This window comes from Chamaea fasciata, unplaced genomic scaffold, assembly GCF_029207755.1.
Source record: "Chamaea fasciata isolate MVZ Bird 193981 ecotype frontalis unplaced genomic scaffold, bChaFas1.0.hap1 SCAF_2, whole genome shotgun sequence".
Lineage (NCBI taxonomy): Eukaryota > Metazoa > Chordata > Aves > Passeriformes > Sylviidae > Chamaea > Chamaea fasciata.
The window spans coordinates 68,689,354-68,704,388 of record NW_027094087.1 but is presented as its reverse complement, the minus strand read 5'-3'; the positions used below and the strand labels follow the sequence as shown (position 1 = coordinate 68,704,388).

General features: G+C 44.4%; 1 protein-coding gene across 1 annotated transcript; it reads left to right on the top strand.

Moving 5' to 3' along the window:
* Positions 1-3,365: 3,365 nt before the first annotated feature.
* On the top strand, positions 3,366-10,083 carry SPRY2 (sprouty RTK signaling antagonist 2). The gene is made up of 2 exons (XM_066176343.1): positions 3,366-4,225; positions 8,186-10,083. Exon 2 carries the CDS (start codon positions 8,237-8,239, stop codon positions 9,170-9,172), a length of 936 nt encoding a protein of 311 aa, XP_066032440.1. The 5' UTR covers positions 3,366-4,225; positions 8,186-8,236; the 3' UTR covers positions 9,173-10,083.
* Positions 10,084-15,035: the final 4,952 nt, after the last annotated feature.

Here is a 15,035-nt window from a genome sequence, read left to right as displayed (position 1 = left end):
AAGTGGCCTTATCTGCTCTGAGAACCTCAATGAAACATCAGTAGACAAAAAAAGCTTTACAGTTTTAAAAAGCTCTATATTTCCTTTATGTACTTTAGCTTATTCAGAGTCACAAACATGGGAGATAATCAATTAAAGGTTGGGCATTAGATGCAACGTGCAGCCAAACTTAGTCCTTTTAGGATGTGCAGAATCAACATTCCCATACCACTGCATTAACTCATGAGATAATGCATGAAATGTTCTCAAAGTCAGCAAAGTACTGCACTTCCATTCCCTTGCAGGAAAGAATTCCTTATGAATGAACTTCCCTCCTTTTTCAAAGGAAAGTGGGAAACCACTTGTTTTCAGGTCCTGGTCTGAAAATTGAATCAAGTAAAAACTTGTGGGACAATGTCAGGATGAAGCAGAAAAGTTTCAACTATTTCAGACGGGTGTGTGCCACACCATACACTTTTCAAGTGTATGACAAGATGCCCCATTTTTCACCTGAAGCCACTGGAATTGCTACTATTCAAATATATCATGAAGATGCAACACCCATACACATATAAATATATGTGTATGTTGGTGTGTGCATATATATATATATATATATATATATATATATATATATATATAAACACTTATATTTCTCTGCTGAGAATAAACTCAAGAACTTCATCTCAAAAAACAAGGTCTGCTTGGGCTAAAAGAAAAAATATAATAATAATAATTAAAAAAAAAAATCATGCAGTGGTTAGAGCAAACCACTAGGGGAAACATAATCACATGCATCAAGCCACTCTGCACTATAGGATATGTGAGTGAAATGTGAGTGATACATGCAACCCTCCAAAAGCTGGCTCCTAGGTACCATCAAATTAAAAATCTGAGAAATCAGCGTCAAGGCTCCAACAGGAACACACACAATCACACGCACAAAAAAGAGCACACTTGATTTTTTTGCAGATCTGTGCACTATTTATTGCTTACATTTTTGCCAGTTACTGTACAAATATTTGCAAGTTTTAGGCTTCTCTTTCAAACTCATCAGTACCAGGATGTTGTATTCTTGGCGGTTTTGCTGGCTTTATTTTTGGCGGGTTTTTTTTTCCTTTTTTGACTTGTAAGACATTGATACCTCACCATTTTGCACACATGACTGGCTCTGTAAATAAAAATAGCTTCACTGTTTTCAGATCTGTCTTTGAGACTATTCTCTGTATTAAGCGCATACATCTGTAGTTGAGAACTGTTGTGAGAATGATTTGCACTACTGACCGACGGATTTAAAAATGGTGTTACGAACTTTCCAGTTTAAAACACTATTTATGGACTCAATATAAACGATGATAAATAATTTAACAGACCTTTCCCATGTGTATAGGTTTGCACAAAAAGTTCTTAACCTATTTTTGACTTCGCTATGTGAGAGGAAGTGATTTTTTGTCTTTCTGCAGTGAGGGGAATATTGTGTTTTCTGTTTCCCGGATATTTTAACCCATACTTGTCTCTCACAGCTGAACACGGTGGATTGCCTTGCAGAGACAGAGCGCGCAGCCTACGCGCAGGGCACATCTCCGAGGATGCTCACGCCGCTGCCTGGCGCATCCTCATGCAGATGCCAGGCCGCTGGGTGCCCCCTTCCGCGGGGAAGCTCGGAGCAGGCCCGCCGCTCCCTCCGGCGCTGCCCGGCGCCGGGGCTGCTGCCCCCGCGGAGCCGCCCTGACCCGCCACCCCCCGCCCCGGCGCCGCGCTCCCTCTGCTGGGGAGAGCGGCCGCGCCGCCGCCGCTCCCCGGAGCCCCGAGGGTAACGCGCCCCACCGGGCTGCTGCTTCAGCCGAGGGGCAGCCCCCACCCCGGCGGGAGAGCGCTCCGTCTGCGGGGCCAGGGGTCGAACAGGGTGGGGTGGGGACGGGCGGCCGGGCTGCAGCAGCTCTGTGCGGGCTGTGGAACCCTCTTGAAAGGAAAAGAAGCGAGCCCCGTTTAACTCCGGCTGACCTTACTGTCACCCAAGTATGGAAACTAGTTTGCAGGTTCAGAATGTTACTGTGGAAGAACGGATACTTGCGTATAAAACCAAGAAAACCCGAAGGTCATCCATGTAAGACACGGCCCTCCTTATTTACACGCTTTTATGGGGAATGACCACCCCCTCCACAGAGCGGTGACCAGCAGGTGTAAGGAGAGGAAGTGCCTGCGAAATCTCGAGTAGTAGAGGGCCGGTTGGGGCTTTGCACCGAAGGTTGTCCATGTGAATAGCGCAGCGATTTCTGTCTTACACACGGTGTGTATTTTAAGCAGTGCCACACGTGACACGGGAACATTCGTGCTCGGTGCATGCCTGCCTGTGGACAGGGGTGCGCCTACAGATACGTGTCGGCGCAAGATGCCCGCGTAAAACCGGCCTCAGTGGCCCCGTCAGTGCTTCCAGCTCGTACCAAAGGGACCGAGCTGTGGCCGTGTCATGAAACGCCCAGAAGACAAACAGTCACCTTCGCGAGCCGGTCGCAGACCGTGTGCCCCGTACGAATGGCAACTGTCCAACATAAAGTTGCAGGGGCTGGGGGGAGGTTTTCCAACTTATTATAAAAAACCCCACACCTCCAGGCCCCCCCGCACATGCGAAGGGACTCCTCCGGTGTCAGGGACGCGGCGCACCCGTGGGCAGGCGCCCGAGGTGCCAGGACCTGCCGCCCGCTCCGCCCCGCTCCGCGCTCCGCGCTCCCGCCCGGGCACGGGGGCGCCCTCCGCGCCGCCTAATCGCATTAATCCGCGGGACAATGCCCCAAGTAATCACCCTTCCTGCTCCCTGCGCGGCCGGCGACCGGCGGCTGGAAAGGACGAAGCGGGGGAGGGGAGGGGCAGAAAGTGTAAACTTTTATTCCGCTCGGTGAAGAAAAACGGGTGGGAGGCAATGGGGAGTACTTGGAGACAGGTCTCACGAACGCCCGCAGCGGCGGGGAGAGCGCGCCTTCCTCCCCGCGAGAAGCGAGTCCCTGCAAATCTATCGCCGCCTGCCTCTGAGTAAATACACGAGCACAAAAGCAACCCCGAGCGGCGTGAGACGGCGCACGGAGCAGGCTCCCGTGAGCACAGGCTGAGGCGAGGCCCCGGGAGCGCGGCTGCCGCTCGCCCCGCGCAGCTCGGGGAGCGCCGCGGACGGGCCGGGGCCGGGGCCGGGGCCGGGGCCGGGGCCGGGGCCGGGGCCGGGGCCGGGGCCGGGGCCGGGGCCGGGGCCCGGGCGGCCGGGCTGGCTCGGCGGCGGCAGCGCTGCCCCTTTGAATGCCTCCCGCAGCTCGGAGTGCTGGCAGGGCGCTGGGAGCGCCAGTGAATGTAGCCCCGCAGAGCCAATGAGCTGGGACCGGATGCGATATATCCTCTGGGACAACAACTGCTCTGTTCCTCCTCAGATCCACATGACGCCATTTACTGCTGCTTTTGCAGAGAGATCACCCTACCTCCTCCGGAAAGAAAAAGAGAGAGAGGGAGAGAGCGAGCGAGCAGAAAAACGCCGAGCCCCTACAGCTCAGATCTCAAATCTTCCTCCTCCTCCTCCACCTCCTCCAAACACACAACAACAACCACCACCACAAATCCGCTGCGCTCCCAAAACAGCCCCCCGATTGCAAACCACAGAACTGCCTGCAACACACACGCTCGCAGAGGGAGCGAGAAAGCTAAGAGGGAGAGAGGGGAGAGGAGCCTGCAGCAAGCAGCTTCTCAGCAGAACGGCTACATTGCACAAGCTGCTTTTTTGGAGGAGCTCAGTGGAAGAAAGCTTTGGGATTTTATTTTAGATCCACTTTATTTTGTTTTCTTTGGCTTTTCCCTTTCCTCTTGATCAATTTGCAACAGCAACAAAAAAGTGACTTGGTATTGGCGATTCGGCCTCCTGTTCATTGAGGAAAAAAAAGGAAAGTGTGTGTGTTTAAGACTGAGTGATCTCATTTGAGGAGCAAAGAAAATCCACCCCGATCCGGAGAGGTGTTTTGATTATTATTAGAGTATATATACGCACACACGTATTTATAATCGATCTGGGGAGAGGCACCTAACTTGCTCTGGACTTTTTTTTTTTTTTTTTTTTAATGGTGATCATTCTTACTCTAATTTGCAAGTTGGACTAAAGCAGAGTTTGGAAAAAGAAATATTTTTTTGCTTTAGGGTTGGATTTATTTGCAAACTGCAGGAAGAAGAAAATACAAGAGAGAGAGGGGTTTGGTGCAGCGCCGCGATCACGGTGAGAGCCTTTTCCTTCATTGCAAAACAAGCTTTTCAGTAACCTCCTCCCCCCCCCCCCCCCCCGCCTTGGTTGCTCCAAGAAAACTCGTAGAAATGTTTGAGGCCGATCCCTTTTCCATTCGTACAGGTTCTCCCTCTCCCCCCCTCTTCCCTTCTCCTTCCTTTCTCAGAGAGGAGCTGGAGGTGGGATTTCGGTGCGGTTTCTCTCCGGGGAGGGGTGGGGGGAGCTCCGTGGGGTTTGCGGGCTGCGCCGCGTTCGTGCCCCGCCGGGGTGCCCCGGGGGTGCGGAAGGCTGCGCGGGGGGCGGAGGGCTGCGCGGGCGCCCCGGAATGCCTGCGGGGGCTGCCAGCGGGGCGGGGGGTGCGCTGAAGGAGCCACAGCTCCGGCGTGTTCTCGCTGCTGCGGGGAGCCGGGCACGGGAGGTCCTGCGCGCTCCTGCCTCGCTGGGCACGCGTGGGTTTCCGACAAGCCCCGGGGGAGGTGAAGGGAGGGCGCAGCGGGGCTGGCGAGCGTCGGGGCTGTTTGTCCCCAGGTCTTGGGGGAGAAGGAGCAACCCGCCTTTCAGTGCGTGATTTACGCCTGTCTGTAGTGGCGTCAGGAGATCCGTGCGATTCGGAAGTGAGTGTATGTCTGGTACAAATATATGTGTGTGTGTGCATACTTAGATATTTCCTCTGTGATGAAATTAATTCGAGCTGTAAGACGAGGAAAGTCCTTCCCTAAGTTCTTCTATGCAGAGGGCATGTGTGGAGGGGAAGGAAAAGCCACAATTTTTACTTTTTTTTTTTTTTTTAACTTTTTTTTTTTTTACTTTTTTTTTTTTTTTTTTGTGGACTTACTTCGTGACAACCCCCTTCCCCATTAGGAAAAAAAAAAAAAAAAGGAAAACAAAAAAAAGCTGCTGGTGTTTTCAGCAAACTATTTGTGTGTCACTTTGCCCCACCCCGATGGTAAAGTCCCTTTTGCCCTAATCCATAGTCTGATCACACACTCGGCCCTTAATGGGGGTTTCAAAGCACTTTGAAAGAAGAGGAGGTGGTTGGTGTGTGTGCGGTGGGAATGGGGGTGGGGGTGCCTTGCACAGGCTCCAGCCACAAAACAGAAATTCACGGGCAGAGGACTTCTCTCCCTTAGGCTTCGCCCTTCCCCGGCCAGCGGTACACGGGGTTTTTTCCACAGCATGCGAGAAGCCCCTCGCGTTTTAAACTTCCCCAAGTGTGCCGAGCGCGAAACCCGTCCCCCTCGCCCACCCTTCTGCCAAGCCCAGCTAAGAAAAGTTAACAGTCCTGGCACTTGAGCTCGGTGAGAGTGGACTTTGGTTCTTAGAAGTGGGGAATCGTGTTATCACACGCATGCACACACAAAAAGGCAAATTTGCTTCTCTTGCTATTGGGGGATGCAAAGGGGAGAAGTACTAGGTCAGAGGAGTGAGACATGTCCATTCCGGTAAGGATTTTCAGTCAAATGTAGGTGTGCAAATAAATGTGCTGGTTCTTTGCATCCTGTCCTGTTAGCGGATCTATCAAGGGGGGAAAAAACGGAGAGCACCCGGCTCGGCCTGATGCCCCACTGGAAATGCCTCCTGGGTCCCTCCGGGCTGGGGCGGAGCTGGGCGGGCTGAAGGTCAGGCAATTTGCAGAATATGCGTAAAATAAGAGGAGCTTTTCCAGCGGCAGGCTTTGTGAAGTTGAATGGGTGCTTAGGGCAAGGCGAGAGGGGGTAATCTGCCTTTTGCCCAGCTGTCCCGGAGGTGTTGTCTGAACCGTCTGCAGGGCGCCTGGCACTTCCCGGGAGGGGAAGCTCCTTTAGCATCTCCTGGGGGAGGGCAGGGGGGAAGAGTTAAAAGGAAACATGGGTTTGACTTTCTGATAAGGCGGCTGAAGCAGCCCCCTCCCACCTCCCAGCCCAGAGGATGTCTCCTGGTTATCTCCAGGTTGTCTGCACTCTCCGGCGGGCGAGGGGCTGTCGCCTCCCACCTGCTGCGCGCCCCCCGCCCGAGATGGAGCTGGAGGCGGGGAGGGAAGCGCAGACCGGAGCTTTTCCAGCTCCCACCTTGGCGTCTGAGGGGGGCTCCGCCACCGATCCCGGGGTCGTCTGAAGCGCCTTCAGGTCAGGGTCAGCTTTACTTTTGCAGTGGGTTGTCATTTCTGGAGTGGCAGGGGTTGATCGGCGTACGCTCTAGGCTGACTGGGACTGGTGGAAACCTGGTCGGGGAGAAGAGATGGGGTTGGAAATTACTCTCAAGAATGGGGAAAGCATTTAATTTTCTATTATTTTTTATCTCCAGACAGTTTCAGAGGAGGTGAACGTCTACTTAGGCTGTTGGGTGAAACTTTTGGTATGGCCGAGGTTTTAATTTGAAAAAAAAAAAAAAAAAAAAAAAAAAAAAAAAAAAAAGCAGCATAAGTCAAGCCAAGTTTGTGAGACTTTTTTTTGCGAGGGGGGGTAAGCAGGGGAGAGAAATGAACACCGTAACATATATCCTGTGTCTAAAACCAGGATTTAGCAATATTTAAAATAAGTGGTCACTCTTAAAAGTTAGGGATTTGTCTATATTTTTTTTTAATTTTTTTAAACAAAAAATGCTTGAAGGAGAGGAGCCAGGAGTTAAAAGGTTAAATGTTTTGCATTGATGTTAGAATAAAGACAGTGTCTTGAGATACTCTTTGTTAAACTGTTTGGCTATATTTTATTATACTGCAGTACAGTATTATTGTTGGTAACTGATGTGTACAGAGTAACACTATGGTGCTCCTTCTAGGTATAATTGGAGACATTGTGTGGTCCCTGTAAGAAGTTTGGTTCCTGCTTGGGTTTTAATTGTAAAATATTGTCCTGGATTTTTGTATAGGTAATTGGATTTTGGAGCCACTTCAAGATGTGATAAAGGCAAAACAAATATTAACTGATTTAGAGGGCAGTACTTGAAACTTGTGCATATTTGAGTGTGGAAGTTATTTACAAGTTCTCATCTTCCATGTCTTTTACTGGGTTTTCATTTAAATTCTAAAGTCTGCATTTCTACTTTGGAGTTAACAGTCCTTTCAAGTAATATTCACAATCAAGTAGACTTCTTGGATGCTGGCATTATTTGATTATTGTATGCATGCCTCTATCCCACAAGCCACTCTCGATAATATTTACAATTTGAAATGTAGTCTATGGAATTTTTTATGCATTTAAAAAAAAAGCAAAGAATCCTCAAACAACTGTGGTAGCATTGCTTTTGTAGTATTGAGCCTTAAAATGACAATCACAGTGGTGTGCACCAGTATGACACACACTAAAATACTGGAGAGAGATATTTTTACTCGTGCTGTTGAAGTTTTTGGTAGCACTAACTCATTTAATGTCTAACCTCAAACATTTTATTGCTATTTAGTGTTTTTCTTGAGACCATTGGTATTAAACTAAAATTTCCTATTTACATCATGTAGAGTTTAATGTGTAAAGAAACTAGCCTACCAAAATATTATCCAGTTTTAAACAAAATTGGAGAATTATATGTCTGTCATCAGCAGGTCACATTACACTTGCTAAATACTTGCAGGATAGTTTGTTTGGGTTTTTTTTAGTATAAGGTTTTCAGTAGCCTGATGTGAAAAGAAGCGTCACTTCAAGTGGCTGAAATATAATCACTTTAAAGGCCGTGGTCTAACCAGAAGATGGCCTGGGAAGCCTCAGTTAGCAGGAGTCCAATGCCTAGACTTTCCAGAGCCACAGGTTAAGCTGCATGGTCCTAGGGAAGAATCCTCTTTAAACTCTCCACAGCAGAGGGCAGAACAGGAAGAGCACTCAGCTGACCGGTGCCTGTGCTTGTCCCAGATGTGACTGCTTTTTTTAATGGCTGATGCATTACTTGATTGTCTGTGGTACTGTGGGGTCCTGCAGGCTTGAAAGGCTGCTGGAGAGAGCATGAGATGTGTTGCAATAGTGAATCCTTTCTTTGTTGCTCCAGGATTTCAGATGTGTTCTAAGCCTGGCGGGGTGAGCAAGCTTCCGGGCCCTGATGGAGACTCAGCACGGCAGTGGGTCACAGCCTTTGCTACAGGCTCGGCGTGACAGTGGGAGACCGCACGGGGAGCCCGACCTGCGGGATGTCCTGATGCAGCAGGTTCACGTCCTGTCATTGGACCAGATCAGAGCCATCCGAAACACGAATGAATACACGGAGGGACCTATGGTGGCTCCACGGCCAGGGGTCAAGTCTTCACCTCGGGTAACAGCCCAGCCCAAAAATGAAAGGCCCCATGGCTTGCCTGAGCATCGCCATTTTAGCCGGATCCAGCACACACAAACGCATGTGTCTCCTCGAGCGCCTCTGTCCCGATCCATCAGCATAGTCAGCACAGGCTCACGGAGCAGTACGAGGACAAGTACGAGCAGTAATTCATCAGAACAAAGACTTCTGGGATCATCTTCGGGGCCAGTTGCTGACGGGATAGTCCGAATGCAGCCCAAGTCTGAGCTCAAGTCAAGTGAGCTGAAGCCACTGAGCAAAGAAGACTTGGGAGCACACAGCTACAGGTGTGAGGACTGTGGAAAGTGTAAGTGTAAGGAATGCACTTATCCAAGGACCCTCCCCTCATGCTGGATCTGTGACAAGCAGTGTCTTTGCTCAGCCCAGAACGTGGTTGATTACGGGACATGCGTTTGCTGTGTGAAAGGCCTCTTCTATCACTGCTCTAATGATGATGAGGACAACTGTGCTGACAACCCCTGCTCCTGCAGTCAGTCACATTGCTGCACTAGGTGGTCCGCCATGGGTGTAGTGTCCCTCTTTCTGCCTTGCTTGTGGTGTTACCTACCAGCCAAGGGTTGCCTTAAGTTGTGCCAGGGCTGTTACGACCGGGTAAATCGGCCTGGGTGCCGCTGTAAACACTCCAACACCGTTTGCTGCAAAGTTCCCAGTGTAACCCCCAGGAACTTTGAAAAGCCAACGTAGCAGCATCACTAGCCAGAAATACTAAAGTAACAAGGATTATTATTTTAACGTACATGTGCAACCAACTAAGCAGCTATGGTCTTGGCACTGTAGTAGAAGAGTTGGGGATGTACTTTGCTGTTTGCAGTGAAATGCTTTTCTGTGTGTGTGCCATCTTAACTGATACGCTTGTTAGAATCCAGCTAGTGGCATACAGGGGGAAAAAAAGGGATGCAGTACATTGTGACCCACATATTGCATAAGCTAAAGCAACACAGACACTCCTAGGCAACTCTATTGTTTGTGAATAGTTCTTGCAAAATTTGTAAATTAGCAAATGACTCCTTTTTTTTTTCATTGTTTTCTGCCAGAGATAATGTGCTATATTTTTGTATATACAATAATATTTTCAACTGTGAAAAAGTAAGTGCTGTCATAAGACATGGCACAGTCACAAAATATTATACTAATATGTTGTACATTCGGAAGAATGTGAATCAATCAGTATGTTTTTAGATTGTATTTTGTCTTACGGAAACCTTCTATTACAAGACTCTGATTTCCCTTTGGACTTCATGTATATTGTACAGTTACAGTAAAATTCAGCCTTTATTTTCTAATTTTTTCAACATATTGTTTAGTGTAAAGAATATTTATTTGAAGTTTTATTATTTTATAAAAAAATATTTATTTTAAGAGGCATCTTACAAATATCACCCCTTTTTATGAGGATGTCATAGTTGCTGCAAACAAGGGGTGAACGATGCATATGTTCACTATAAAATAGAAAATATATTAACGTTTGAAATTAAACTGGGCTACTTGTCATTTTTTCCCCCCATTTATTGTTTTGAGTTGGGAGAACTTATACTGCTAATTGCAAACTTCACAGTGCTGTAGTCACTGTGAGCCTAGTGTGAAACCAAAAAGAGATTTTTTTAAGTGTTATTCTTTTGTTCTTATGTTCTTACGTTTTGTTTACGTCTTCACCTGAAAACAATGCAGGATTTTTGCTCCCTTCCTTTGCAGAAATTACGCATATACCGTTCCTACAACAGAAAAGGAAAATGCACACAGGAAATGCATTAATTCATTCCAGACTAGGACTAATAGGCACTGAAAGCTTGGCCTATTCTATAAGTGATGAGCTTTTGTGCTTCAAATAGGAAATAAGTAATCATTCACAAAAAATGTTAGGCTTTCATGGCTTAACTCAGTTAGAGGGAGGAAGAAAAGAAAATGTAATTAATATGGTCAATGCAGAAAGCTTCCAGGACTATTTGTTAAAGTTAGAAGAATATGCCACAGGGAGTGATAGATCTGAATGGAGTCCAGCCTTATGACAAACATTTGCCTCACTTGTAAGAAGAAAGTTGCTTGATCTGTCATTTGTGGCAGTTACCTTCCACTGAGGTCAAAATCCTTTCCCTGCCAAGTTTCCCACCGGAAGCCTAGAGAATGATTTACCTTTCTTTATTAACAAACTATCATTTCCTGTTCTGAGCATGTGTCTCCAAGTTTAGAGGTCTTAATGTTCAATTTTATTTATACATTTCTTAAGCTGGCATGTAAGAATAGTTGTAAGTATTTTTAAGCTGATGCTTAAAAAAGTCTCCCAGCCTTTTCTGAACCCCCTCCAAGAAAAACAAGTTATTCCTTATAAATTAAGAAGTCACTAAAAGTTGAAAACCAAAGCATCAAGTAAATGTTCTGTCTTTTTGCCCCTTAATTTTCAGCTCAGATCTGGTATTTGCATGATTTTACATAGGTCTGTAGTATTCAAGAATCTTACACTGTGTGTTTGTGCATATTGGTTATCAATCATCAAGTGAAATTAAAAAGCGCTTGTTCTCTTTCTCTTTCCTTTTTTTTTTTTTTTTTTTTTTTCCCTTACCTCTCTGGTGAAAAATATAAGCTGATTTTCTTTCCTCTCTGCACCAGCTGGCTGGATACTTTGGTATACAAAGATGAACAGTATATATTTAGCTTTCTGAGTGGAATTTTCCAGAAAGAAGGTAGTTTATGTTATATGTGCAATTTGTCCATATTTATTTGTCCATCAGTATACTGTAACTGAGTAGTGGATGTGTATGTGAGATTGTGCTTGGCTGCTGATAAACAGAGATTTTTATTATTTCATTATGGGGATTTTTAGCAGTTTTGTTCTTGAAGGGGTTGATAAGCATCATGTGTTTCCATTCATTGAATGCAGTTCTTGGACTAGGTTAGATGCTTAGGCTTAAACTGTCCTAGGCTAGTCTTGCTGATGAAAACAAACATTAGGGGAATCTTTGACCTTTAGGCTCTGTGTTGAAAACCCCAAATCCTACCGATTTCAGTAGACAGTAAATCCAGTGTTTTCACTGGATTGATGAACTTGACAAAATTGAAGGCAAGCCCTGTCTTTTCAGTGATTTATGTTTCAATTGAAGATAACTCTGCAGAAAGCTGAAGGTGAAACTGGAAATGAAGCTCAGATGGCTGAGCAGCACAGCAGTCAAAGAGGGTGCAACTCAAAAGTCCTACAAGATAAAGTCCAATACTAAAATTGTGGATGCGTTTTTGCAGTATAGTAAGTTCTCTGTCTGTCTAGTTAGGTTCTAAAGGAAAAGGAAAACCATCTTCTTGTTGACAGTGAAATTTGAAGGTTTAAACACTGAGCAATGAGTGTCACCTTTCACTGGATTCTTAGTCAGGATAAAATAGTGGATCCCCCACCCCAGGTAAGCCCATTACCAGAAATTGGGTAGGATGTGTAACTCTTGGGAAAAGGGCTGTAGGGAAGCGTGGCCTGTTAAGCTAACTGTGGCACTGGGATCTAGGCTTCAGTTAGTATGGTTTGATGTTTGTGCCCACTAGACTCTTAAAAGCTGTCTTGTGTATAGTAGTTAACATCCTAATATTGCACTTAATTAGATAAGATTTAGTATTCTAAATAAAACCAAAATCTTGCCTCAAGCAGATTAGATTGTTTTAATAAGAATTAAGAAGGCTTTTCAAGTGGATTGAGATAATGTTATTAAAGCATGCCTACTTTATCCTTTGAGATAGGAAAGTGGAGGTCCAAGTAAGGAAAATTTTCCATACACAGGTTTTGAGGATAACCATGAAAGTCATGCTCGATATACATCATACAGGACTTTGATTTGGACTGCTAGGAAGTCATGAGAGAGACCAAAACTCTTACTATTGCTCCATTTGTTGTGTTGTTGCTCCAGAGTTTTGATCTGTTAACCTATAGATTCCATAAGGTTTGTTTAAGGTATAGAGACTTGCAGGATTGGACTGACAGTTGACCCTAGTAACAATGGAAACAAATGGAATTTTTTTCAAATTATTTTTTCTGTATGATGTAAGCTACAAGTAAGTACATCAATTTTAGAGAAATTTAGAAATTCATCTATTAGTATCCTCAAGATATTTTTTCTTACTTTGCTCTTTAATGTTTTGAAACTTCATTATAATTTCTTTTTTGAGATAGGGATCATAGCATTAAAAAAAAAAAAAAAGAAAAAGGAAAAGAGACTTGGATTCAAGTGGAGAATAAATAGTGATTTGGATGTAAATTAAATGTGTTCCTAAAGGATTTGATCTCATATTCAGGTGAGTGCTCACAATCAACGGATTTACCAAATCAGTCTTCAAAAGCCAAAAATTCTCCAAGTGCAAAAGTGCAGTAGTTAAGTGGTCGTGATGATTAACACAATAGATTTTTTGCACATTCTTACTAAACTCCCAGCATTTAAATATACAGTTTTACCCTGTATTACCCTTTTCACTTTTGGTAAAAAACAACATAATTAGTTTTTGTAATGAGTGAAATCTTAGGTCTTTTTGTCAGGTGGCAGGAAGAGAGCAGAATGCAAGAATGCATTTCTGTTCCACGTTGGAACATTTAAATATTTTTTAGGACATAACAGTTGGGAAGGATGGATTTGAACAGTCTGTCTTGTCTCAGATGTTCCTAGATGGGTGCAGGTACAGCAAGTAATAATGATTTTATCTGCTGAGACTTAATTTCTCAATCAGTCACTGAAGCAGAGTCCCAGAAAGAAATTGGCTGAATATGAGAGCACGCTCAGTTGAGTAGTGTCTGTAAGAATAGTATTGAATAGATGTCTTACTGAAAATGTCAGCATTTGTCATGGTGGAGCATCTTAAATAAATCAGGTACAGATTGGGATTGCAGGTACACAGCACACCAGATGTGGGACTACAGGTCACAAAGCACACTAAATCCTTAGCAATGAAAACACTTGGGTGTTTTCCTCTTTATGCAATCTGATCTTAAACTGGAATCTTCTAAATAAAAAATAATGTCTCCTTGAAGTCAGGACAGTTTGACTCAAAAAACACGTGCATATAAAGTGCAGATATGTATAGTACTTCTGACTTCAAAAATATTTCATGTTTCAATCTGTGGAGACTCCTATGTGTTACTTCTCTTCATATTTATTCTTTCTGGTCCTTATCCCTTTCCTTGATCTTTCCTAGCTGTAATACATAAAGGTTTATTGCCAGTTATAGGACAAAAGAGGAGGATGAAACACGCTTTTCTCATTAGTATTCTGTGCCTGAAAGTGACAAGGTCAAAAAACTGATTACCTTGCCTTACATATCCTGCATTTTCAGAAATATAAAGGGTTTTATCCATTCATGTGACATTGAATCTACTATTCCAGAAAAATCATATTTTCATTGTTTTGGTTTGAATTTTATTACTCAAGAAGGCTCTGTGTGTCTTTGTTTTAACCCACTGGCATTGTGTTTCAGATGAAAGAGGCAGAGGTGTTACTACCATAAAAGCAGGAACTGCTGCTGTTCCTCTGCCACAGGGATTATTCAGTAGACAGTCAATGTAATTACCTTTGGACATGAGTAGCAATGATTTTGTTTGAAACAGGGTGGGAGTTAAGTGTTTTCAGCCTTGGGAGAAGGCAGCAGAGGCTGTGCTGCATATCTGAAGTTTCTCTTTATGTGTGGCGCAAGAAACTTTTTTTTTTTTCTCTCACTTAATGCTAGTTCCAGAAGCTTAGGGCTAAAATGTTCAAATTGCTAAACTAAAATGGATTGGTTCCCATTTCAGTAGAAGTTGCCAATAATCAGGAGCTTTGACAATGTAGTCTTCTATTATGAAGGAATATTTATAGATATTTTAAAACTTTGGGGTTTAAGTAACATTTTAAAATGGTCTTGCCAAAGGAGATAATCTGTTTCTATAAGGTAAGGAACTTTATAATCAGAGGAGCTCTGCTTTCCTGAAAGACTGCTGTATAGTTACTTGGTGCACCTGAGATATGTTACAAGAGATGCATTTGATGCCATTTAGGAGTTGGAGGCACAGGTTTCACTTGGAGAGTCTGAGCTGGTACGCAAGGGTGTATTAGGAGGAATCACCAACTTACAGACATAGAAAGCCCCTTGAACAAAGGGAGTTTTTTACCTTTTCTTTTTTACAGTCACGTTATTTTGATCCAGAAGTGGTGTATTTGAATGAGTCATAAATCGTGTTGTCGTTGCTATGTTTACTCATGAAAGAATGTATTTATGCTCTTATAATGTGCCTCAAAAAACCACACCAAGATGGAAAATCTTTAAATGACAAAACTTGCCACTGTCATCTTCAGAAATGAGTACAGTCGTCAGGGCTGTAGCAAGCCATTTTTCAAAATCATTTGCACTGTAAGAAAATTGCACTAATTAGTTATGCTAAAACTATGTTACTATAATTAGACACCATTCCACTTTAGGTCTCAATATCAACTCAGACCTTTGTCAGCTTTCTCTGTAGTGCAGTTTTATTAATTACTGATTTACTTAAAGTGTTGTTGTTTCTTGTAAGACACATATAAAAGTTGATGTATCACAAACTGTCAAATGCATG

What these genes read in the sequence shown, in the direction of transcription:
- SPRY2 (XM_066176343.1), top strand. Translation starts at nt 8,237, where the DNA reads ATGGAGACTCAGCACGGCAGTGGGTCACAGCCTTTGCTACAGGCTCGG.